Source organism: Stegodyphus dumicola, chromosome 8 (genome assembly GCF_044657685.1).
Source record: "Stegodyphus dumicola isolate Sdum_Otavi_A_Nest chromosome 8, ASM4465768v1".
Classification (NCBI taxonomy): domain Eukaryota; kingdom Metazoa; phylum Arthropoda; class Arachnida; order Araneae; family Eresidae; genus Stegodyphus; species Stegodyphus dumicola.
This window is the reverse complement of record NC_140775.1, coordinates 77510626-77538509: the sequence shown is the minus strand read 5'-3', so window position 1 is coordinate 77538509 and position 27884 is coordinate 77510626. Positions and strand designations below refer to the sequence as shown.

Here is a 27884-nt window from a genome sequence, read left to right as displayed (position 1 = left end):
ATCGATTAAATACGAATTTATTTAACAAAGTGAGTTTAACACCTTTTCAACGGGATTTTTTCTAAAAAAGTTTATTTTTAAAAATGTACAGTTTATTTGTACAGTTTGTTTGATTTTTGGACACGTTAAACTTTCATCCTTGCAACTGCTTTTACAAAAAGAACTTTGGAAAAACTATAATATTTTGTTTTTTTTTAAAAAAATTTAACTGAAGCTTTCGAGTACACTTCTCTCATTTCACATCTTTAAAAATGTGATTTTGTGATTTTGGCAACAATTTTCTTTTCTTATTGTTGTTGATAGATTTTTGATGAAATCGCATCATTTTGATTAGTTTCACTCTTTTAGAAATATGAGTTTGGCAACCATTTTTCATCGTATTTCTTATGTCACTGTTTAAGAGATAGGCATATTTCATTGTCATTTATATATATATATATATATATATATATATATAATACATTTTTATTGATTTTTTTTTGATGAAGTTGTTCTGCAGTGTAAAATTCTACGTGGAATTTTTTGTTTTGAGTTTCTTTCACGTTATTTTTTGCTTATTTCACTATTTTTAAGATATTGAAAAGTTTTGCATGATTTTTTTCTTCAACGGAAAGTTGCTTAATTTTTTATTCGGATAATTAATATTTGTATTAAGGGATATAACTTATTTCATTGTAATTTTTTCCTCTTGAAAATATAAGATAAAATATCATTAATTATACTTTGCTTTTCAGAATTTTTTGTATTATTTTATGTTATTTATTACTCATTTCACTGTCTTTAAGATATTTAAAAGTTTTGAGTGATTTTTTTTAGGAAACAAAGTTCTTAACCTCCTTCATACCATTTGAGTTCTTAAGATTTTGCAAAGGGAAGTTGGTTAATTTATTTATTAGGATAATTAATATTTGTATTAAGGGATATTGATTATGTCATTGTAATTTTGTTATACGTAACAGCTTTTTTTATGAAGTCGTTCTGCAGAGTAAAATTCTTAAGTTTTTAAATTTAACGTTTGGTGTTCCCTTCAGCCATTTTTCCGGTACATTTAGAAGCCTGGCAGCGAAGCTGCTAGTTTATTATATGCTGTTCGCTCTTTAAGTTATATTATGTTATCTTAAGTTACCTAGTTAAACAGCAGCCACCTATTATTTAGCCTAAGTAAATAGGTAGTAGCCATTTTCCTATGTTTTTAGGTTAAATAATAGATTGCTTGTGTGTGTCCTATGTTCTGCTTCATATGGTTCGAGGTGCTTATTTCTTTCCTGAGAAGATATGCCCGTGTACATTGTATCTACATTTAACTGCTTTGTTTCGCTTTAACAGCGAAAGAAATAGAACTTAACATAAAAACTGAAGTGAAATATCGGCATTAAAATGATCTCAGTGAAGTAACTGTAAAATACGCTGTAAAACAACAATAACAAAACAACATTTGAGTATCAAACTAAATTTATTGAAAATAAAAGATTTTCTACAACATTTCTGTCGAAAATCTACACATTTCTTTCACTTTAAAATAGATTTCAACAATATACGTTTGGCATTAACAAATCTTACACATTCTGTGACATGCTCGCGCATAAAACGAGTTTTAAAACATTTGGGCTGTAGAGTTGCAAGAAGCACTTTTACGCAAATTGTATGTAGTAAAATGGTTTCATTTTATCACATCATTTATTTTCTTTCAAAAAATGCCCAGGAGCCAGATTTATAGTTTCTTTTGTCGTCGTCAATTTAAACTAAGGCATTTCTTTGCAGTTGTGAGGAGAAAAGTTTGAGATGTTATAAAATGACTGAACATTAAAAAGAATTTAGTTAGTTTGATAATTAAATATAATTTTGACAGAAATATGTGTTTGGTTTTGCTTTGTTAAATAAAGTTTTTCTCATTTTTTGATGTTATTTATCAGAAACCTATTTGACTCACCTTTGAATATAAAATCAAAGGTGAGTTTATTGTATAATTTAACTCTGACATCTTGCACATTTAAGAAATTCAAAAAGATTTTGCGAGTTAAAAATTAATTCAAACTCTGTTACTTTAACGATTTTATTCGCTCAGAACAAAACAAAATTAAAACATTAGCTATTAAATTATTGAAACTTTAAAATATTAGAAGGTAGTAGAGATTAAAGATTAGTAGGGGCTCACAATTAGAATTTTATGTTAATAATTCGCAATAAAATAAAGTAGGGAATATACAATTCAGAGTAATATTTTGTTATTTACCCTTTTATACGAAGTATTATGGATTGTTTTCTTTTTGTCGACCGAATAATTTAACCGAAGTTTTCTCATTAGCATTTTGTTTCAGCAAACAATTTTTAAAGTCTACTGAATAATTTAAGCAAAGTTTTCTCATTAACATTTTGTTTCAGCAAACAATTTTTAAACAGATTAAATGTGCGATTTCTAATATAAATAATAGAAATGACAAAATACTTTCAATCGCTTGCATTAAATAAATTCTGCGCACTTTTCCTGTAAGAGAGGCTGACTTTATTTGAACAATTAACACTATTTTATTATTTCACTGGTATAATAAATTTAACATTTAGATTTAATAAATTTTATTGATTCAATTCAATTTTCTTCTATTCCTTTCAATTTTCTATTGGGTCATGTGGAAAGTTCTATGGTGTTCTGATGATAAATATAAAGGAAGAAGTACAAAAACGTAAAAATATTTTGTAAAGACCTTATTTTATTCTAACCAATTATTTTTTGCTTGTGAAACTTCTTCTCTTTTGATTTCAGTTTCCTGCCAGAATGTAAATTTTAATGACGTAGTATGCAAATCTAAGTGAGTTCGGAATCAGTATTTAAGCAGCGGTTTTAAGAGTTCGTGTGCAGTAGTAGTGGAGTTAGTTCCGAGTTTATGCCTCGTGTTTGAAGTAGCTTTGTATGTGAATAGTTGGTGTTAGTCATCCTCTTTAGATATTATTGATATTGTAGGTTCGGCTTTGCTGTCTGTAGCCGATTTAACGCGTTAAATAATTAAGGAGCCAGCCATGTAGGCCATCTTACTTTATTGTGATTTTACATTTTTATTTTTTTGTTAGAGTTACTTAACCACAAGTGGTGGTAAGTTGTGAGCACCAAGCGAGTGCGCTCTGTTAAGTTCAAATAAAAAGGTTTTTAACCTTCTTCTGCAGTATCTGTTCTTCCAAGACTTAGCAAGAATTCGCTACGTAATCTTTTCAATGGGGTTCACCGCTGAATGATCCCGAAAAGAACAAGACTACAATATCATAAGCAGCATTTTGCTCTATGACACTTTTCCATTCCTCCAGCAGCTGGGAAAGTGTCATTAAATTTATGCTTAAGAAGACTATTGAGATGCTGTCTGGCAGTCTCAAAAGAAATGAACTCAAAGCCATCCAAAGAATTTTGAAGTGATTGGATGAGATTAAAATCCAAGGGAAAAGTTCTAATGAATATAACGAGGGTGATATAAAACATGTAAGCCATGCTCAATATGTCTTAATCTGACATCCATCGAAATGTGAAGTCAAGCATTCACATGACGGCACCTCAACAACTAGGCAGTTCTGGGCCCTTCAATTTCTGCTTTTAAAACTGCTGTCTAGGATCAGCGGTTTTGGGAATTTATAGTCCGATTTGGAGATAACAATTCATATATACAATTCCTCTGTAGTTTGATTATACAAAAGCCGTCATCTTGATGATACTAAAGGAGTTTCGTTTGGCTTACACTATATCTTTCTCTAATTATTATATAGTATCCATTCCTCAACGCCTGCAATCAGCCGTTTGAGAAAAGGAACTTCTTTGGTGTTCTTTAACAAAGAATAACATGCGAAAACTCGAGCAAGCATATTCTGCTCTATTCAAGTATGGAAAAACCCATGCATCGTAGCAGCTTCTTCAGATGATCCTGTACTGATCTTTTTTGAATTTGGTCTGTCGGATGGTTGTTGAACTATAACTTGGATTTTCAGCGATAACTTCTTTGAATAGGTCCTTGTTTACAATGATGGTCGTCCAGAACGGGCATCATCTTCGATGTTGAAATTTCCCGGCTTCTCAAATTGCCTCTGAACTCAGAATCATCATCAGAAACAGCACTTTTCCCATATACAGCACAAATTATAGGAGCAATCTGATTCATATTTTGTTTCTTTTCTTTTACATGAAAAAGCAAAATAAGACGAAAATGAACTTCTGGGCTCTTCATAAAAATTATGCTACAATATAAGCTAGAATTACGCAACGTGAGCAGAAAAGAATAAACATCGCTTAAACATTTCCTTCAATCAAGTTCACTCCTTATTAACAGTAATAAAATAATGAGAAGGAAGCAAAACTTCGATTTGAGAAACGGCAGAACTTTCCAGATGACCCAATTTATTGAGTTTAATCTTTAGGCTACTTATTTTTGTAGTTATACTTCACTAAATTTCTTTAATAACTCAAATGGGCAAAAGAAAGATTTGATTGAGAAGTTAAGAGATATTATTAAAAATAATGACCTGAAACAAGAATATATTACTAAAATTTTACCTCTGGTTTTAAGTGTAATTAGAAAGATATTAAAAATAAAATTTGGCATCGAAACAGTCATGCAGATGTGGGCGTAAAACAATATTTAATGACAATTCAAATATTTAATGACAGGGTTCAATGTGGAGAAGCCAAAAAAAGTTGTATTTTAACTAAGTACCGCCATCTTTAATGATTCGGAGCTTCATTTCTGTTGATGATATTGGACCTATCGAAATAACTAAAAAGGGAGAGTAATTTCACCAAAATACACGGAGATCTTGAGGTAAAGCTTAGTGATATGGTTTCCTCATGGATGTACAATGTTTTATTAAGACAATGCTTCTTGTCCAGGATCCTAAAAAATTATTTTATTTCTAAAAATTTCATGTACTAGCTTCGTCTAAAAATAGCTGACATGATCCCCGGAAGTACGCCAAAAAGAAATAACGAACATGGATAAATTAAAATTAACTTAAAGAGCCCAGATACTAGAGAATTATGACGAAGATCTATACCGCATAAATCTTTATTGAAGGAATGCCTGATAGAATCCAGGTTTGTTGAAAGCCAAATGGTGTCATAGTGAATACTGAAACGTATTAATATTGCTTGAAATGTATTTCATTATAAGATTTTTTGTCTGGAAATGTAATTAAATGAAATATCGGAAATATCATTATAACAATCACTTATTCATAGCAATATATATTTAGCATTCGGGTTTTCAAAAACTCCTTATAATTTTCAGAAGCCTGTAAAACGTCGCGGTCGCAAGGTGGCACTACAATGATTCATTGTTTAAGTATTCATTATCATTCGAGAAGCGGCAAAAACTGCCAAATGATGGATCCTGAAAGGACTGCTTACCTATTTTTAGTTTCAACTCTCTGTGCTTTACTGACCATTCTGAAATCAATTTAAGCTTGATTAACTATTAGGTGATTATGGAAATTACAAAAACCTCCCGGCATTTTGTGAACGCATATACAATGAATCAAAAAGCGTATTGGGTCAAAACAAGTTTGAAAAAATGTCTTTGAGAAAATATTTTTGCAAAAATATTTTTTTTGCAAAAATATTTAATATAAATTAAATACTTTTATTACATGCCATATCTTAGAGCTGAACGAAATCGAAAAACCTTAAAATGACTGGAAAAATAAAATAAATACTAAATTTTACACTGTATTGTGGCACACAAACATTATTTAAAAAACTCTATAAAAATCGTTATAGTTAATGTACTGCGTCACCTTTTCCTATCATGAATTAACAGAGTTTTCTTGGCTCCGTCTCTCTAGTAAGGATCACACTCATCTCTTTCCTCTCGCAAATAAACCGATATCCAAATATATCACACGTATTTGTGCTCATGGTGGTCACGAATTATTACGAACATGTAGTAATTAAAAACAAGAAAAGAAAAAGTACTAGTGTTAATTTTATGGTAAAGATTTTATTTGCAAATCGAAAAAGGTTTAAAATCTAATTTTAGCCAATCTTTCGGATACTTCTGGTCCAGGATTTTTTTCAGAAAGACATACTTTTGAAAAGTATGTAATTATTGTTTTTTAAACTCAGCTTTCATTTATAATCGTAAAATATGACGAAAAAAATACCAAAAAATTTAAGGTATATCCTAATATACTGAAGTAATCGCTAAATAATTTAATCTGAAACTTTTGACTTAATCTGAAAATAAACAACTTGCAAAACTTCCCAAGAGAGACAAAGCTTGAGAATAAATAACGACAGCCTATTTTTTATTTACTACATTTTTCTAGGACTCATAGGAAAAAATACATATTTATATGTAAATGATTATAAACTTCAGTATTTCTTACTACAGCTTTCAGCTACAAATCTTTGTGGCATTTCGATTTTCACAAAGTATGTAACCTCAAAGAAACGTTTCAAGACACTGTTTCCATCACGACTTGTAGAATATTCATCGGCATCTGGTTCTTTTCTTAGACTTATTAATTTTCAAATATGGAAAAAAATCAGTTAACAAGCACTCCCAAACAAAGTGACTATTCTTATTCAAAAATTCGCAACTGAAGATATTTATCTTTTGATAAGTATAATAATAATTTAATCGAATAATAAAAAATAAAATTAATATATAAAAATATTAATAAATGTTAGTAATAAAATTTAATCAAAGTTATATCTTGTTTCCATTTGTCTTAAGATTTATACCGCAGTTTAAATTAATTCCATTGGTAGATGTTTTTAGGGCATGACTCCCGTCCGTTTTTGGAAATAAAAATAATATAAAACTGGACTCCAAATCATTAAAATATGAAACTTTTTGTTCTCTTGTTGTAATAATGGTAATTAATTTAGGGCGAAATGCATTAGCGGGCCATGTAAAATTTTTACGAGCCACTTGTCCGATATCACTGTTCTAGGTTGTCAAAAATCCTGGAACCGGGCCTGATTGGAATCTTATATATATTATAGTTTTATTTAATGCTATATAAGTTTCCATATTTGTTATGTTCTAAATTTAGAAAGTCTTTTGTAATCTTAATCAGTAGTTAAGGCTGTTTTGCTGATGAGGATTAGAATTCTTTTTTTTAGAATTACGATAGACCTGTAAAAAGAGCTTCAAGTCTATTACAATTCTGAAAATATTATCGATGGTGAGTAACATTTAGGGGCTTTGTTGATAGAAGGCTAAAGATTTTCTCTCGCGATGTAAACAGAGATAAGCTGAGGCACTTTCTGCTCCTAGTTGAAAAAGATACAGCAAACAACTTTATAATTTAAAATAATGAGATGATGTTAATTCTCATTTAAAATTTACTTGGGAGGAACTTTAACTTCTAATATGATTCACAGCCCAGAAAAATTCTGGGAATCAAAATATTTTTCACTTTATTTACACCTGTTATGTCTGATTGCTTTCAGTATTGACTAACAAGATGCGTCACTGAAAATACTGGACCTCCGGGATAAAATACCTACTGGAACATATGCTAGATTGTCATAACCAGCAGAACTGCTTCCACTAGTCAAACTTCCGGGCCTTGTATAAAGGAAATCTTTTCCATCTTTTGATACAGGAGATAAGTGAATGTCTTTGTTGGTTGAATTAGAAGATTGGCTGCTCCCATTTCCGAAAAGCCCTCGCAAGCTGAGGATTGATGAAGAATTTGATTTCCACGGGGGACTTGTGCTGTTTTCTATAGCTATCTTTCTTGTGCTGGTGGTGGACATTTCACTTGAATCTTCTGAATCGCAAGAGTCTACTTGAGACTCAGATAATGAATCTTCATCTTGATTCTTAGGATCGGAGGACTGGTGGCCGCTGTTGTCCACTGAAATACCGGAATCTTCACTATTCGTGTTAGGATTAGGTTGATTATATTCTTGGAGCTGTATCACTGCTGGGTGGACTGTACTTTGTCTTCTGTTGCACAGTTCGGTGGGAAGCATATTGAGGATTGTCTTTAAAAAATCTGAACTGCTGCCTTCATTTATTTCAGGCTGATGATTTCTGAAATGGTCTTTTTCATTATATACGTTTTTCTTATTTAGAGGATTTTCTTTTGAATGCTTTGTGCTTAATTTGTTGATTACAAATATAGGTTCATGTTCATGAATTATATCTGGTTTCCGTAGTGTACCATCACTCAGTGATCGGGGTTTCACTTTCGGTATTGCTTTTTTGTCCAACTGAGGTGAAGTGCAAATCTTGGGACTCAGTATTTTACATTTTTCAGAATAACAAGAAATGTTTTCAGGAGAATTTTGTAGCGATTCCGTGTTGTTAATTTTTACTTCCATTGAAATGGTTTGTGATTCAGTAGGAATATTTAAAACTGTATCCTTTAGAGCTTCCTTAGACAATAGCTGCACACATTTGGAATCTTTGGGAACCACCTTAAGAGAAAGATGTTGAATAATATTTTTAGGCATAAAAAATAATGCAAAACACTAATAACAGTACATTTCGTATACACTTAATAACACTAGAATACGTTGAACATTGGAAGATGTGAAAGCACTAAAGACATTTTGTCATAGTCTTGTGAAGCAAGATTTTCAATTATGGTTAACATGAAAACAAAGAAACGCGACAGCCTGGGAAATTTAGAAGGGAAAATGTAATTGGCTTCGTTATTTATTCGCTTTAATATTGCTGAAATCTGAAAAGATACCGATCTCATGAATCGCATTACATTTACGAATTTTTTAATTTTTAAATAAATATGTTTGCATCAGTCAATATCGGTAGTTTATTCTTTTATGAAAGTAACAGGGGGTGTCCAACCTGCGTACATAATGCACTTGCGAGACGATTCAGTTTATTTTCTTTTAAATAATAGAGTTATTTTTCCTAGCAGTGTCCTTATCTTTCATTGTGCTCTTGATCTGAAAAAGGTTGGCCAGCCCTACTTTATACGCTGTATTGTAAGCGTTCCGCGAAAATATTTTCCAGATTTTAATGTTGTTCGACCTAAAACTGATCACCAAAGATCTAATCACTTTTACAGTACGAAAACACTCGCATCAGAATGGCATATTTCTCTATATTCTTTTCCATTTAAAGCGCGGGAAGAAAGAAAAACGACACTTAATGTATCAGCTTCAGATGATTATATGTTACCGCCCACGAAATACTTTCGGGGGACACTGCAGAGACTATTGTAATTTTTTTTATTAACGGTAGCTTGATTTAATGTTTACTCGTAATCTTACAATCGTTTTTAAATCTTACCTGCATCACAGCTCTTATGAGCTTAGGTGTACTCGGTTGCTTTTCTTCATGTTTTATCACATTATCTGGTTCAGATTCACTCTGGAAGCCCTTATTGGCTTGATCTCTTGCTGCATTCTCTTTTATTAGGCACCTAGAAGGAACAGGGAAATTGTAAAACGTTATAGGGAAGAAAAAGAGAATTTCACATTTCTAAAACTTCATGGGTATTTTTCTGTTATCGGGACCAGATTCAGAAATGTATGCATGTGTGTATGTATATATGTGTGTGTATGTGCGTAAACACACACCTACGTACATGCATACAGATACACATTTTTGAATCCATAAGTCCCATCATGAAGTCCCGATAACAGAAAAGTATTAATTTATGTATAAAAAATTAATTTGATATTTAAATACAATTCATAGACAGTTTCTCCCGTCTGCTATCATAAACAGGTATGTTTTATTAAATACACGATGCAGTTTCCCTCTTTTACAGCTATTCTGCTAGTAGCAATAAAATAATGCAAGTATTTAATTCATGGTTTTGCGGTATGAATTCGCAAACTGGAAGATTATAAAATTGTTATCTCACTTCGCTTTTTTCCTGAGCACTTTCTGAGCTTCTGGATAGTTTTTCAAAGCTTCCCACAAGTCATCCTTGCTCAATACAAATAGGTTGGAGAAGCCTTTACTTCTGACATCGGCAGTTCGACGGTTGCAACCAGGTATTCCTAGCAAACTGAAAGAAACCTTATGAGTACAATGTTTAAAATACACGAAGAAACTGAAACGTTACTACATAAATATAATTTGTCTCACTATATTTTAGATTCTCTAGAGATCATAGATGATTATGATTGTAAATATTATGGACAAGCAATTTAAATTTATAAATTATCATAGATAAGATATGAATTCTCTTTTCATTCCGGAACGGAAAACTAAAAAAATGGACAAAATAATTTTTCAACCCAAATCACTTGTAAATGCAGCTTTATTGCTTCAAAAACAAAACAACGTATCCTAGCCTTAACTCATATATTTAGAAGGCGCTGACAAAACTCGTATGCAGTATAAATGAAATTTGTATATGCACTGGGTAGAAAATAAAGTATTCATTCAGCCATTTCATTGCGATGCAGTGGATTCTAACCGGAATACCCTGAAGTACGGAAAATGAAAGGATTGAAAATAATACTTACCTGATTTCTCCGAAAACACTGCCTTCAGATAATGTTGCTAAGACAACATCTCCATTTTCTCCCCCAAAGACTTGGACTATCCCTTTGTTGACAATATACATTTCTTTGCCGACTTCTCCCTGGAAAAGAAAATCTTAGAGTGCTGACAGTGTTAAGCTCTTTTCCTAAAAAATTAAAAAATTCACATATATACTATATATATAAAGTAGAAATACTTTAATTCTGGTGCTTTCATTGCATTAGTATTAGGCTTCAATCTAAAATTTTAGATCACTGAAAATTTATTTCATTTATGACTTGCGGATTCTGTTACATTGATTTTTTCATTAAACTTCAGCTATACTGAGGATTCATTCACCTACTTATTTCTCGATGTTGAAGGTTTCGTATTCGAAAATACGAGAAAATTCCGTACTTGTCTTCTGCAGCAGCTTGGCGAGAATGTTGATTTGATGCGCTTCAGCACTGGCGAGAGCCCACCAGCGGCCGAGCGGTAAAGACGCTGAACACTGGTAGTTCGGTCCGAGGTTCGAATCCTGCGAACAGGCTGGCTGCATGGGCGTTTTCGTGATTTTCCCCATGTGTAACGTGTATACGGGCCAGTTTCCCTTAGAAAGTCCTCCACGAAGGCATCCCTCCCTTTAGGCAGATAGCCCTTGTGTGCTTTGCAATAATTAAATAATCTAATTCAATCCAATACAGCACTGGCGAAAAACAAATGGTTACTGATCTGTGTATGTGCAAAACACGAACGTCACTGCGCTCTATCAATATGGTGGTTTTCCACTATAAAATACTCATTATGTTTAGTGTTTGAACAAAATCATAAATTTTAAACTGTTTAGCTTACTATACTATCCAATTTTGTTAGCAGTTTATTATAAAAATATATACATACTGGAAAATTAATTTTTTTGCAAACTCTTTCTGATGGCTGCAGTTCAATAGTTGCTGTTAATTATGCCTCAAACACAATATGACGGCCGTCTTAGTGCCTGAACATGAACTCTGTTAAATAGGATTCCTGGCGTTGGTGAGCCGTACCATCGCCATTTCGTTGATTTCTACAATGCCGTAAGAAAAGTTTTTTTTTTTTTTTTTTTTTTTTTTACAGCTGCTGACATTGCATTATCAAACGGTTACCAGCATTTAATTATATATTATGGTCATTTTCAAAAATTCTTTGGTTTAGTAAAATAACATTTTTCTTGGAAAAATCTTTAGCTTTCTTTTCAGTTGACAACAGATTGAAAATAAGAAGCGCATGAATGATTGCAATGAAAAATCGTTGTATTTTAAAAGCGAAAATTTTTACTAGCCGAAGAAACGTGAACTAAGAACGCGAATGAAAAATTGTTATATTTTAAAAGTGAGTCTATAAAAAAGGCATATGCGCAGATAGGTAAACATAAACGTTTATTTCTCTCCAAGGGTGAAGCGCGCCAAATCAACATTCTCACCAAAGCCGCTGCAGAAGACAAGTACCAAAAATTCTGATATGACAGAGTTTTGGATGACTTATTTTAGGGAGTAACTATATAAATATAAATCACGGACAGTAGTTTTGATTAAAGAAGTATTAAAAAAATAATGGAAGAATTCCGATTCATAATATTAACTTTAATAGACTGCGTAATGGCTTCCAGTAATCACCATTCTCAATCGTGAAATAATTAAAGCATATGATTCTTTAGTGCAGGCTTGCATTTGTGTGGCTTTTATATTTTGCTTTGGATCATAGAAAGGAAAATTGTTTACGTTTATGAAACTTTTGTTTAGATGCTTCGCCGATTTCAGGTTTAATAACGTGAGTCGTACAAGATTTTGCTTACAGTAGTTCTTGCTCTCTTGATTATTTTAAATATTCTATTAATTTTTTACTACATTAACATTAGCAAATATTCTGATAAAACATTTAATCAAAGATAAATTTCTAAGTTATCACATGTTTGAACCTAGAGTTGAAGAGATAAAAATACAAGGTGATCGTCGCATACACGAAACTCTCAAAAACTGAGAAAGTTCTAAAACTGATATAATTGGCGAATTGCTTCAACGGATGACACCCTTATATTATTATAAATAATATATCATTTGAAATTTCAGCTGCAGTTTATGCTGTTAGTTTTAGAAACTGCTTTTTTTTTTGTGAAAGCTAGAAATGAGTTTTTCCTAAGAAAATCGAGCATTAGTTCGCTATTAATTCTTACGAAAAAAATATTGAAACGTTTCAGGAGACCTTTCAAAATGCTCATTGACATTTGGAACAAGACAAAATTCATTAACGAGACAAAGATTTTTTCCATGGTTACCCGATTTTGAGAAACTCGTAGCGTTAAACGTAAGAAATGAATTTCCGGCTTGTCTCTTCTGAGTTCGAAAAAAATGAGCGAAGTTAGGGATAAAGTATTGCAGTCGTCAAAAGATGGAATCGCAATCAAATTTATGCGTTGCGATGTAATGCTTAGTTCTGCTTGAATTTCTGGAAATTTAGTGTGGGCAACATTTGGATCAACTAAGTGAGCGATTAGCTTATGAATGTCCAATCAGCTGAATCATCTCCGAAATATTCACAAATATTTTCTTTTCTTTTCTTTTTTTTTTTTTTTTTGAAGGAACTTGCTAACGTTAGGAAAATGGCGTCATCAGATATTACTGTATCTATTCGAAGAAGAGTAATCTGAAACCACAAATAAGGCGGTTGAAGGTCTTTGTGTCTAAAGATGAACCAAAGTTCGATGTTATAAAATTGGGATGTAAGCTGGACAATGTTAAAATCATTTCAAATAAACCTGAAGAAATTAAATTGAATTGTATAGTATTTTAAAAAGATTGTGAAGAGCACGACATTATCTTCTCAGAAATGGAGGATGACCTCGAAACTATGGTCTCTAAAACTGAACTGGGACGATTAATTACCTGAAACATTTGCCAGCAAATGAAATCGTTTTGTTTCAAAGTTAAAAGAGTTCGAAAAACCTTCAAGATAGACACGTTTTACATTCTACAGTCGATAAAAACGCTGCTGTCGTAGGTTTCACTGCTAGCAAGAATAATATTTCGCTTTCACACTCTCGGACTAACATTTTGACGCTCAGGGCTAAAGAAATTTTTTGTCTACACGGGGCCAAGAGCTGCAGTGAACTAGTTTGTTGTAAAGGGGACACCGGTCACGAATCCATTTCAATAAAATCTTATCTAGTCGGCCAAACGGTAAAGAAAACAAAACAGAGTTGGCATGTAACGTGTTGAATGAATGTCTATAGGAATCACGTTCCAAACGTAAACTATCTTCTACTGTGAGAAGAATCACTGGCTCTACAATACCAGCGCATTTAAGCGGCGCGCGTGGCCTGAACGGGATTGCCTAAAAATACGCGTGGTGCTCAACGTGTTAAATTTAGAAAAGTTAACATTATATATGACTATAACATTGGCATGGATAGAAAAGTTAACATTATATACGACTATAACATTAGCATGGATAAACTCTTTTCCACATTAACTCGTACTATTTGTTAAAGATCGTGATGCGAAAATTTCAGGCGTTATCAGAGAACTCCGAGTAGAAACTTATATGTTCTGAGAAAAATCCTGCTGATTTGGTTTCTCGTGGACGAAGCGAAGTTTCAGCGAAATTTTAGCTTTGAAACTATAGACGGGCATGCTAATATTGAAATCAGTGTTTTAAAAAAGGCTGATTTTGACAATACAAACTATGAAATTTATAAATCTGAATTGAAAAGATCTCCGGAAATTTCTTTTAGTATCACATTTAGTGCCGATTTCATCAACCACTTTCTTTCTTAAAATAACAGTTTTGTTAAACAAATTAAATATTAATTAATTCATATTCTTAGTTTTATTTATATGTTTATCTCCAGTTGTCGACAAGGTAAGAGGACATCAGGTCCCATTACTACAGATGAATTACGTATGCAAAGCTATTCATTTTAAAAATAGTTTAGGTAATAATATTCTAAAGAGAAATTCAAGCCCTTAGATGAGGTAAAAATCTAAAGGATAGTCACTTAAGTAATTTAAATCTTTTCCTTGAAGAAAGTGGAACACTTAGGGTGGATGGCAGATTAAATAAATCATCTTTGTCCTATGACCAAAAGCACTCAATTCTGCTGCTTAGGGATCATAAATTAACTACAATAATACAACATATTAATTAAAAAAATTTACTTCTTGATGCTTAAACTTTACTGCATTATGTTAGGCAGGAATTTTGGACATTAAATGGCAGAAACAATGCTCGTAAAAGTAGTACATAACTACATTACCTCTTTTAAAAATAACCAAAACAGGCCAATAACTTATGGCAAAATTACCGAAAGAGAGAGTTCTGTGAGTGCCCCTTTTTCGTAGCTGGCATTGATTTATACAGATCCTTTTACATAAAATATAGTAATCAACGAAGAAGTATCTAACATAAGAAATACGTTGTCATTTTTGTGTGCTTAGTTACTCGAGCGATACATCTCGGTTCTGTTATGGACTTGAATTCGCAGGCTGTAATTGCAACATGAAAGAGATTTTTCGCGCGACGCGGCCTCGACTGGATTATATATATATATTCAGATAACGATTCCAACTTTGCCGGAGCAAACTTCGAAGTGAAAAAGCTGTTAAACCTTCTCAAAAGTGCACCTAGTCGGTCGTCATAATTAGCTTTTGAATCAATTGTTTGAAAATTTAATCCACCTCGATTTCCCAATTTCGGTGGTATTTATGCAGCCAGAGTGAAATCCTTTAAACATAATTTAAAATGAACGACTGGAAACGCAAAATTAACTCTCGAAGAGCTTTTGATCGTTATAAATCAAGTTGAAGGTACAGTAAATAATAGACCTTTGTTGCCTTTATCTTCAGATACCAGTGGCTTCGAAACTTTGACCTCTAGTCATTTTTTAATTGGAAGACCTTTTAATGTTCAACCTGAACATTACGTTTCAAAAATTCCGGATAAAAGACTTTCCCACTTTTGCAGAAAATTGTCAAAATTAACCAAATAATATAGAAGAAATAATTTAAAGATAATCTAAATAACCTTCAATGTAAAAGAAGTAAATGGTTCTTTCAAAAGGACACAATAAAAATAGGTACTTTTTGTATTAAAGAGAATAAACTATATAAACATTTGGATAGTGGGCCATATCTACGATACCATCCCTGGAAGTGATGGTAAAATCCATGTTGTTGTTATCAAAACCCCTCAAGGATAGATAAAACGAGGAATATCTAGCGTATATCTATTGCTTACGAACGACTGAAGTAATGAAATTGTAGTACAACTCCTTCTACTAATACTGCATGTTTCTTCTACTATAAAATTCAGTTTATTTGTTTGTTGAAGTGATATACTGCAATTAATCGTTTAGAACTGACATGTATCTAACTTTAAATGTCTTAAATTACGTAGATTAGTTTTGAAATTAGTATTTCAACTTCGGGCGGGATATTGAAGCCTGATAGATTGGCTACGCAAAAACGTTCTCCTTCGTCGTTTGCTTAGCAATGAATCCTGCAACGCGCATGAGCCAATACAGTATTTTTCTTCTTTACAGTGGCCCACCAGCGGCCAAGGGGTAAAGTCGCTGAACACTGGTAGTTCGGCCCGAGGTTCGAATCCCGCGAACGGGCTGGCTGCATGGGCGCTTTCGTGGTTTTCCCCATGTGTAACGTGTATACGAGCCAGTTTCCCTTAGAAAGGCCTCCACGAAGGCATCCCTTCCCTTAGGCAGATAGCCCTCGAGGCTTTGCCATAATCACACACACACACATTCTTCTTTACAGTAGTGGTTTGATAGATTGACATACGTTTCCATTTGAAAGGCTGCTAATTGACCAATAGATTATGAAAAAATGAAAGATGAATTTGAAAACAAGTTAGTTTGGTTGTTTCATAGTTACTGTCAGGAATATCTCCTATTGCAATATTTAATCTTCTAGAATAATGACCGAGAAATACGTATTATTTCTGTGCAATTTCGTACAAACTTATAGAATTTAAAGAATTCATTTTTTAATAATTCATTTAATAATTGCAGTCTTCAGATTCGTTAATGAATTATATTTTGCTTGCATTAATAAAATTGAAAATTTATAAATATTGTAATACGAGACAAAAAATTTAATTTGTGATTTAACAATTAATATGGATATAATAAATTTTAAACCTGGCGTCACATCTTAATGTTTATTAAAGTCACGCAGATGTATAGTTCGGTGTATGAAAATGACAAGAGAAATGATTAAATTTTAAATAATTTTTATTTTTTTATAAATATGTTTTATTTTTAAACTGTAGTCTAGATTTCTCTTTGCAAAATAGTTAGATAAGAACATGTTGCAAGGCTGTTATTCTCAAGTATACGATAAATACCATTCTCTTCATAAAAATTCTCTCCAGAAGTCCTCAACAAAGGAGTTCTTTCAGGTGAAGTAACCAGTAAATGCTTTTCGAAATACAAGTAGTATTTATATTCTACATCTTTTGTTTTTCGTTTTTAGTAAGATAATATGGCTACTTGAAAACAAATGATTCTTTTCTGGTGAGTTTTTATTAAACGATAATAATAATCTCTATTAATTTTCACTTTTATTAATTATATATTTATTAATCATATAACAAATTTTGTTTGGTAATTAATGACGATTTTAAAAACAAATGTAACATTAAAATTAGTTTAAAGCTTCTTGCAGCAAACAACAAAATTAAATGTATTAAAATAAAAAAAGTATGTATGGTATAAAATCTAAAAGTGCAGTCTTAAGGTTCGGTCAGATTTATAAACATAATTATAATCTCACCTTTCTACAAATATAATCTCCAGGTAAAAATAACACAGGTTTCAGTTGAAGCACTAAATCTCTGAGTAGAGCTTTATCACAGTCCTGTTGTTTTCAAGTAAGAGAAAGAAACAAATGAACGGATCAGATCTTTACAGCATTAATGTTTCATTAAATAAGAGACATAAGCTACATTAGTAGATTTCAGAAAGACATTTATGAAAAAATGATTATTCTATGATATATTTTCAATGACAAATTACATACATTAAATATATATCAATTCAGTGAATTAACCCTTGCATTGAAATGATATTAAAATTTCGTTTAACTCTCGTCAGTATGCATTAATGGCTGAAAAAACTTATACTTTCCTAAGTTTAATGTATACATAGGTACGACTCAGACCTGTAGAAAATATATGATTAACGTTCGCACCTTTCTACAAAATAAATATTACCACTTGAGCATGTATTAACGACTCCAAAAAAAAATGAGTCATATCACTCATGACGAATCATATTTTGTCGTGGTTTCTGAAATTCCATTTTTTACCTCTTAGTGATGAAATCAAGCAAGGTTAGAAGCCTTTGATCTATACCGCATTTATAAAAATCGATATGTGGCCTTTATTTTCGTAACCCCTTTGACCGTAGACATATACTAAAATTACAGCAATGCTTCAAAAAGAAAAATATCCATATTTTCGCCTTTTTAAATTTAAAAATTGACCGAGATATTTTAAAGTTTGAAATCATATTCAGATTTCGGACGGAAATTAAAGCATGAAAAATTTAGATTTTAACATAGCTAAAAATGAAACATCGGTTTAAAGAAAAGGTTTCTGATGTAGTAGATTAAGTAATTTAATTGACATGTTTTGATGAATACAGATTTTTCCAAAAAGAAGATCTTATTCACATAATCGTATTGAATTCAGTTTCTAGAAAACAGAGGCAAGCTTCAATATTAGCATTATTTGTATAATTAGTAACATTATTAGTAACATTATTTGCATGAATCAAAAGAGACGGTATTTGTAATTCAATGAATTTTTTATACGACTACTTTATACGACTATTTTATTATGATTTTAACTGCATGTGAATATTGACTCCTTTTTAGCATTTTGGAGCTTATAAACTACTTGTCTAAAAGTTTTCCGCATACTGAATGTAACAAAATTATAAACTGAATAACGTTATACTCTAATAATTTATAACATGCCATTAAATGACATTAAAGGGAAAAAAATCAACCTCGAATGATTCTAATTTAATTTTTAACCGATGCCTCAGGGAAAACCCGAAAAGATGGCAGAAACCCCCAAATTTTGAAATTTTAATAGCTTGCATTATATATCATACATTTAATAGCATCATATACCTTTATAGACCTTATTTATTGCATTTACTTGCTATGTAAAGTTATATTATGTTAGCAGCTGTGATATAAAATATATATTTAAAACAGTTTATTTCTTGAAATAAATATTAATTGGTATTTTCTGTTAGCGGGACAGGATTAAAAAATGTATGTATGTTGTATGTTGATGTATACAACTACTAGAAAGCCCGGCGGTCATACGAAATGACTGCTGTTCTAGATATTATAAATTGTAATTAAAATGATTTTTGCGAAGGTGTCTGCAAATTCAAACTGAATTACCCAGGTCTGGCGGCGAGGACGTCCCTTTGCTTACTGCCCCACAGGGTTTCCCCCTTCTACTTGCTTAATTGCTTAAAGCAGAGTGCAATGAAGGAAAACACTGGCGGTACATTTCTTAGGAGTTACCGCTAGCTCAATAAATAAAGGTGATTTAAATAATGAAATGTTAATTCACATGTCAAAGATCTCTTTGTACACAACATTTCTTGTGTAGATCTTTCCATCATTTTTAAGCTCGCCTTGCAGAGGACCATCCATTATTTTTAATTTTACGTCCGTTCTTTCACGAACTCTTGAACAGGTAAAAACCGTGTAAAGTTGACCGTGTTCAAATGCAGGCTCAGGTAAAAAAATGCTGACTTATGGATGGTCATAGCAAAGGCAAGGTTTACAGGAAAATGTCTACTTCTCAATTGAAACGGCAACCCTGTGCCGTGGCAACTTCACCCCATTGGCTAGTACAGTTACGCAAGCAACCAATAAACTATCGGCGACAAACAGACACTTAAGACGCATATATATATATATATTAACAAACATGTATATACGTAAAAAAGCAAATTTAAGGTTAAAATAATTAAAAAAAGTGCAAACATATAAAAGATTTAATTTACGAACAATATCATTAAATTCAGATAGCATAAGTAAATCAAGTGCAAAACCAACCATTAAAATAAATTCACCAATTGAGGAGATCTCCGAAACGGCTGGCTCCCGGGCTTAGCGAAGCACACCGTTGGATTCCGCAGGTCCGTGGCACGGCATTTTGACCATTCGTGTATTCTTGGAACTTTAGTTAGCCGAGATATTAATTAAAAACTAATTTTCTCCTACGTTTTCCCTACATTCTCCACTTTCTTTCTTCGGTTTTCCCTATTAGAGGGATTTGGCTACGTGCCAAATTCTTTTTTCTCAAATATCTACGGAACGGCGCCAAAATGAAATTCGAGACGCATATCCTCTGATTCCAAAAAATTCTCCGAATCCATCGATACCGTTCTCATCTTCGTACAACTTTAATTGGCCGAGATATTATTTAAAAACTTCGGAAACGTTAATTTTCGCGCTGCTTTTTCCGAGTGGCAACAATAAACTATTGGAGACACACACTTTAGCTACTTATATATATAAAGAAGATGTGTGAATGTATGAATGCGTGTGTGTGTATACACGCATATATACATACATTCATTTATTCATACGTACATACATTTCTGAATCCAGTCCCGATAACAGAAAAGTACTTATTAAATATATGGTTTTATACTTAAAAGACAACTTTGAACTTATAAACATTTTTTTTCTGTTTTCTTGAAATGCATATTTTGTGTATTACAAGGACCGAGTAAAAAATCTTCTGGATTTACAGATTTTTCTACAAATAGAAATCAGACTCACAATTAATTTTTTAAGTCTTCTGCAAACACAAATCAGATTCAACATTTAACTCAACAGTTAAAGCTTAATTTTTAAGGAAGCTCGTGCTTATTGTGTGTTAAAATAAGATGATGAAGCAATTTGTTTCTCTGGAAATGGCAGTGCTAAAGTAAATGACAGTATTAAAATAAAATGTACTATTACACTCTGACATTGTCTTACTTAGGAGAGTTGCTACGAACATGCTATTATACGGTGCATATATCCACTCGGAGATCTATATGTCTCCAATAATGTCTTTAGCATCGGATTATGTCAATGACATTAATTTGGAGTCGATGACATCACGTATTCGTGAATTATGATGCAGGAAGCAAGGATCGCAATACGCTTTCGCAGATGGAGCGAAGTTTTGTAGACATTTCACATTTGTTGTGTCTGTTTGGAAATATTCAGCGAAAATATCGATTACACGCTGAGGGTATAGTTAGTTTTTCATTCTTCATGACGTTAAAAGGCCTTTCGACTAAAAATATGCTTTTACAACTTTTTACAAATACGCATTCGTAAAAGCATTTTTTTAGAAATGTTCAGCGAAAATATCGATTTCAAGTCTAGAGTACAGTTAATTTCTCATGTTTTATGTCTCACAAAATTTAAATGACTCCACAGGTGGCACTCGATTAAAAGTGGAAGGGTGGTAATTAGTTCCCACCTGAATTTGGATGAACGGATCTTCTTCCTCCCCAACTGCTCATACCACGTCTGCCTGACAATCGGAAGATCCGGAAAAGGAATTTCAGCAAGGGTACGGCCAATTTTTATTGTTTCTTGCATCGAAAAGCCTTACAAACTTTACGGAATCACACTTCGTCATGTCTGTAATCGAATGAAATTCTTGATTAATTACGGAAATAAATCAACAATGTTTAATCTCAGTTCCTCAAGACCATATTTGCAGACTGTTATGACACAATGCCACACTGTTTGTCATTCGTGACGGTGCAACCCCTTACTGAGGTATTTACATCGTACTACATTATCTTATTTTGTAAACAGTGTACGTGGTTGAAAATAAAATTTAAGGTAAATCCTTATGTATTCATAATTACGTGCTCCAGACTACTCCTACATCCGCAGTTCTTCAAGCTGGAACAATTTCACTGTTGAACAGCACAGCTGACAGAAAAAAAAATGAATTCTTCCTTACGGAAACCTCTATTTGACTTGACGCATAATAAATTTATTGAGATTTCAAAATAAAATGTTAAATTTTAAACTGTATGGAAATAATACATATATTTGATTAACACATGCCTACCGAAGCGGTCATTCGATTTAAAGCGTTAGTAAGACATTTAAAAATTTATTTCATTTATCGAAAACTGAAAATATGACTGAGAAAAATGTGACTTTAGTCCTTAAATAATATGCATTTTTAATAGGCCAAAAACTTCTACGAATTGAGTCATTTAAGTTTAAGCACAGTATGATAATCAAATCATTATTACCTACCTTAAATAGCTGCACTTTGACTAATGTATTATAATGGACATTAATGGCAACGTCGGTTTTCATTTTCCTGGGTAACGAATCTAAAATTCCACTTTCATCTAAAAGATTAAAGAATGAAAATTCAATTAGGTTTTGAATTTTTATTAATAAAATGTGTACTTAACTTAGAAATAATGCATAAAAAGTTTTGAAAATATAACAACAATATTGTTGCATGCGTAAGGGCTCATAATGGATTGAATGCACACAGAACTGATGATGGCTTGATAATACTTATTTTACCAAAAGAGACACTACAGTTATGGAACTTTCCACTAGAAACTACTAAACGTTAAAGACAATGGAATGCAAAGCGCATCTAAAAGGCGAAGCTTTCATGGATATCTCAATACTCCGAATTCAGCTGTGGACTAGCAACTCCGAAACTTTGATGCTTGCGTAATTACGCAAAGCAGTAGCAAAGCAGAAAATTATGTAGAAGTCCAGGTTAATGAGAATAGATCAGGAGTCTTATGAATTCTTAAATTTCTGATCACGTGAGATGTTCAGGCAATCAGGAATGATGAAACTAGTAATAAACAAAATGAAGTTTGAAGTACGTAATTCGGCATAATAAAGTAATAAAAGTAAGTTGCAAAGGCAAGAAATTATGCACAAGTCCAGATTAATGAAAATAGATCAGCAGTCACTTGAATTCTTAAAATTTCGATTACGTGAGATGACTCCAGTAAGTAATACTTTGTAAGGGAGGTCCTTAAGGTCATAACAATCACATCTGCATTTTGGAACACACAATACGTCACATTAAAACAATAAAAGAAAGTTGCAAGCCGAAAAATATACGCAAGTCCAGATGAATTTATCGGTCTCACATTTGGGGTGATAGCATTGGTGGTTAAGACATAAGAATGTTATTCGTACAACACACATGGTAAGTAAGAAATAGAAGAATAATTGTTATATACAGTTACTGAGATGCTGGTGAAAATGAAAATTCGTGAAGATGGTATAGAAAATCCAGAATCTGAAAGACAGTAATACATTAGATAAGAGACAGGTGCTTCCTGAAACCTTAAAGTTCAGATCACGTGTGGTGATCAGCCAATCAAGGATAACACACAGTCAATATTTAATGCAAACTAATTCAATACTCCATAAATAACCATAAATGCGTTTTCTAAAAAACGCATATGAGATTAATACAATTTAAGTAGGAAGAAAAATTTGTTGCATACAAGTTCAGATACATTTTTGTTTGCATCACATCTGGGGTGAGAGAATGTGCGAAGTCGTAGCCGGGATGATTAAAAAATTTGAAAACGAATCTTTCACTAAACGCACATTATAAAAGCAAACATGAAACTCTGAAACTGATGCTCTCTCTCCGGTCTTTACTTTCTCCCGGCGGCCGAGAAATCTCTTGTACTTTCCATTTCTCGAAATTACTTGAAAGCATATGAGGGCCGGACACGATTACAATAAATAGATTACTTACATTTATTCAATCACGATACCAATTACCGTTATTCATGGACAGGACTAAAATGTTGCCAAATGGTCGCCAACGCCAAATTTGGCGAAAAAATTAGTCATTAAAAAGCGCCAGCTTGGCGATATCTCGCGAGTTTAGCGAGATAGCCATTTTACTCAATGTTAAATAGACTTGCCTTCGTATTCTTATTTTTCCTGCAAAGCTTCGCCTCTTCAGGTTTTCATGTTACATTTCACAAAATATACTACAGTTTTACATATAATTTCAATAAAAGTTTTTACATATATACAAAATTCGTAACAGTGTCCCTCTTTCCAAGGAGGGCACGTCTCACGCAGTACAGCGGACAGGAAGCCGTATTTACAGCTAAGGGAATCAATCCAATACTAAAACATTAATAAATGACATAAAGCAAACAAATAATAATTTATATCCTAAGATATGTCACTCAAAATAGAATTGAAAAATTCATTCAAATCGCATTAGTTAAAACATTTTATGTAATTTTGGTTTTTTATTTTCATTTCTAAAGATGAATTATTAAAACATTTTATAAATAAATGTTTCATATAAAATTAGTAAAATAGTTTAAGTTATATGGTTTTAGTTAAATACTTTAAAAAATAATTTTTAGATGTAATAGTATTCTTGCTTATTCTTTATTATATGACTAGAAATAAAACAAGGGGCTGGTATTCAATATTTATTTTTATTTAATTATTTAATTACAAATGCTTAACTACTAGCATTTAATTCATAGACTTTCCATATTATCACTTTTCTATTAGTCCTTGAAATTATGTTCAAGTTCTAATAGAATTCGTATACTATGATCCCATGATTAAATGAAACTGTGGGGCTGCTATAATAACGGCAAATTTTAAATGAAAATTAACAAACAGTAATTTATTTAAATTGACTAGTATTTTATTATATTGTATGTCATTTCAGTACTATAATTTCAATTGTTTTCTGAAATACTGGAATGTAGTTTCAAAGCTGAGGAATATATACAAGTAGTTGCAAAGCTGAAGAATATAATATATTTTGTAAGTGGGAGTCCCACGATTTTTAAATTACGAGCAAAAATATTTTGAAAGTTTACAAAAAATATTTTACAATTAATTTTAACTGAAACCGTATCAAAAGGGATTTTCCTATGTTCTGTTTTATACATTTAATCTATAAAATGCGGAAAAGTGAGAAATCCTGCTTTTGAACACAGAGAAAGAACTCTTTCTAGTCTGTGGTAAGGTTGCATCAAATTCCTTTAAATTTCCGTTTGAATTAGATATGCGATCTTTCAAACCAAGGAAGGAATAGATTTTGATTTAAAATTCGATATTACTGGAAACTACATAGTAGCTAAACTTACCAAAATAGTTTTATAAAAGCGCCAAAATTCTAGAAATTGCTTTAAAATCCCGAAAAACGTTCATTAGAAAGATTATTGTTTGTCGATTCCATGCTGAAAAGATCAAGTGCTTACGAAAATGAGTTCGACTGTTAACGAATAACTTGTGAAAAAAATTCAACGCTAAATCTAAATATGTACACCAACTTTTCCTAAAATTCCTGAAAAATACTGTACTTTTTTGCAAATATATTTGGACTTATAATGTCAAGAAAACTGGGTAAGTAAAAAAGAGATTAAAATTTAATTTCCCGAAAAATAAACTGGACTAACAATAAACAAATAGATAAATAAAAATAAATGAAATAGAGTAAAAAATTTTGTGCAATAAAAAATAATTATTCTTTCTTAAAATATTATTCAATAAAATACGTCGAATAATCGAAAATTTATTACAAGCATGGAAGCTAAAATGCTAAAAAGATTTCGGAAAATTCGTCAAAAACGTCAAATGTTAATGAAAGAAGTCTACAAGTACCTAGGAAAGAGATAAGAGAAATGAAGCTAACACAACAAGTATCTTTTGCATCTAAGGTAAAAATAAACTTCCTACCTCCATGAGTTCTTGCCATTCATTAACGGGGAGGTCATTTTATGACTTATCCATCACACTAAGGCAAAGCACACATACTGCCCTAGGTTGGTCCATCTTAGAGCGGTTTCAGAAAAGAAAAGGGATATTTTTGGAAGGATTTGTAAACTAACAACATGGTCATTTTCAAAGCATTTCGTTCGGAGGGGTAAGGCCGTGAATGGGTTAAATCAAGTATCATAAACCACTTACTTCCAGAAAGTGTGTCTACAATGTCGCCAGTTTTAGGAATAGGTAGGTGTCTTTCTTCGTAACATCGTCTAACCAGCGACAGTCAATGCAAAATCTAGTTGAACTGTCTTTTTTTCTGACCAGGACGTGGGACAGGCCCAAGGACTTGCCTGAAAGCTCAATAACATCGTTTTCTTGCATGTCCTTTAGAAGTTTTTCTGCCTTTTCCTGTTTAGCAGTCGGTAGACGCCTTGGATGTTGCTTGATCTCCTGTATCAATCCTGTGTTGAACTGGTCCGAGATATGTCAGAAGATGAGCTGGAGAATACACCTTCGACATTTTCTATGACACGTTCGGCAGCACTCTTTTCTTCATCGGTTAGTTGTGCATTCTGCAATAAATCCGATATTAGGCTCTCCGAAGCCACAGATATTGGCGGACTATTGTGGCGTTTCATACAGGTCACTGGTGTACATGCTGCAACTACTTTGCCTTTCCTAATGATTTTCACTTTATCACTGATGTTAGCAACTCTCACCGGGATGCCGGTTCTAGAAAGTCGATGTGTGCCGAGACTACTGGCGGGTACTCTTGGCGGGGTGTTACAGTTCTTGAGATATCTCATTATACACCGGAAATTTCTATTTTCGGCTATGGATCCAGATATTAAAATTTCTGTTCTTGCTGGTACTGTGATATCATCCTAAGCTATGATTTGGTGGACGGATTTAAGTCCTTCATCGTTATTCCGAATAGGTTTATATTCTCAGAAGCAGAATGCAATTAGTTATTCCAAGGAAAATTATATTTTAGTAGAAAGTCTAATTCGAGTAAGCAAGGGTTTGTAATATCTGCCACCTATGCCGTATGATGATAGGCGGCACTTCCAAACGTGATGTTAACGTTTAATTTTCCGATTCAATTTTATCACTGGACACAATCTAGAGGTAACGCAGGGCCGCGTCAGGCCGAGTTTAGATTCCAGCTGTTGAGCTTTCCGGATGATAATATTGTCTTCAGTACTGATGATCATATTTCAAGGAATCTATTGATATGTCCCTTGATGAAAGGTCTACTACAGCCGTCACTCAGTATAGAAATCTTAAATGCTTTAAAATGGGGCTTCTCAATATCTGGCAAACTGAGCTCCCCGCGATGTCTACTAATTTGTTTTCTGCGTCCTTGCTGGGAAGCGGTCTTATTTTCTGTGCCTTGGAGTGTTCTGAAGATCCTTCGTACGTGGCCTTCATCACTTCAGATCCAACATTTTAGGGTCGTTTTTCGCCAGTTCTGTTCCGCGTCAAGGCACTGACGTGCTTGATTAAAGGCGAGCAGTTAGTCGATCCACTGGCTCCTGGACATGAGCAGTTTTGACTGGGTGACGGTCATTAGGAACTGCTGGCTGGGCTGCCTCGAATTTTATGGTGTACACTAAAGCGCTTTTTATATCATTGATATCCGCCGTTTGTTGGGTTTTCTGTTTCTCAGGAACCTTGGTGCCATCGAAGAGAAGTACTGCAGAAATGGGATTTCCTTTTTTCTGATGGCGAAAAGTTTCTGAGTTCAAAAAGATGATGAGACAGCCTTTCTTGAAGTGTTTCCGTAGGCTTCTGTTAACGAGGTTTTAACTGAAGCATGATACAGTCTTTTAAGCACTTCTCGCCAAAACGCAGCTCCAACTCGCCGGATACAGCTTGGAAATCTAACCTCTGATTTTAGGGAAGAGTTAGAAGGATATCCGCTGCATCTGCTTTTAAAGAAGCGACGATATGGCAGGCTTTAGCTTCGGAATCCCATCCATTTCGGTTTGCCATTTGCGTCTTGTACATTTTCCAGGAGGATAGCGTATGAGGATAGCTTTAGAGGGGGTCGCGATGAAATATATTCGAATTTAAAGGCGTTAGAATTGTGACCAGCTGTCACAATGGATTTTTCAAATAGTTAACTTTCTTGGCGACAGCAGCAGAAACTCTGTCATCAGTTTGTTCTTCGGCAGAAGAAACTCTTGCTTCGATTTGTTGTTGGATAGCAGAAACTCTTTCATCGATTTGTTGTTCGATAGCAAATCCCTTTCTTGAATTTCTGCAACTTTATCTTTAACCGTGTCTATTCTGGCTTCTATAGCCTCGAATTTGCTTTCTGTTATGGAAGCAATTCCTCTTTCCATTTCCTCTTAATCTGCTTTCATTTCACCTTTAATAGCTTCCAAATCTTCTTTAACGGAGTACGTCCTCTTTCAAATTTTTGGTCCGCTTTTATCTCTTTTTTTTTAATAGACCAGCTCTCTTAATTGGTTCTCCATCGTTCTTCTCACTGGCATTCAATCTCATTTCCGACACCGGAAATTGTTGCGTGCGTACGTATTTGTAATGGGTTGAATGCCCACAGAACTGATGATAGATTGATAAAATTTATTTCACGGAAAGG

At 32.9% G+C, this 27884-nt stretch overlaps 1 protein-coding gene across 2 annotated transcripts in view; it reads right to left on the bottom strand.

Moving 5' to 3' along the window:
- Nucleotides 1–1434: 1434 nt before the first annotated feature.
- CngB (Cyclic nucleotide-gated ion channel subunit B) overlaps nt 1435–27884 on the bottom strand; it is a 109152-nt gene continuing 82702 nt past the window's right edge. For both annotated transcript variants that reach the window (XM_035351321.2, XM_035351338.2), the window contains 6 exons: nt 21788–21885; nt 17249–17332; nt 10430–10548; nt 9820–9966; nt 9240–9372; nt 1435–8401 (listed from right to left, as the gene is read on the bottom strand). In XM_035351321.2, coding sequence (XP_035207212.1) covers nt 7433–8401; nt 9240–9372; nt 9820–9966; nt 10430–10548; nt 17249–17332; nt 21788–21885 — 1550 coding nt within the window. In that variant the 3' untranslated portion in view covers nt 1435–7432. The remainder of the gene's footprint in view (nt 8402–9239; nt 9373–9819; nt 9967–10429; nt 10549–17248; nt 17333–21787; nt 21886–27884) is intronic.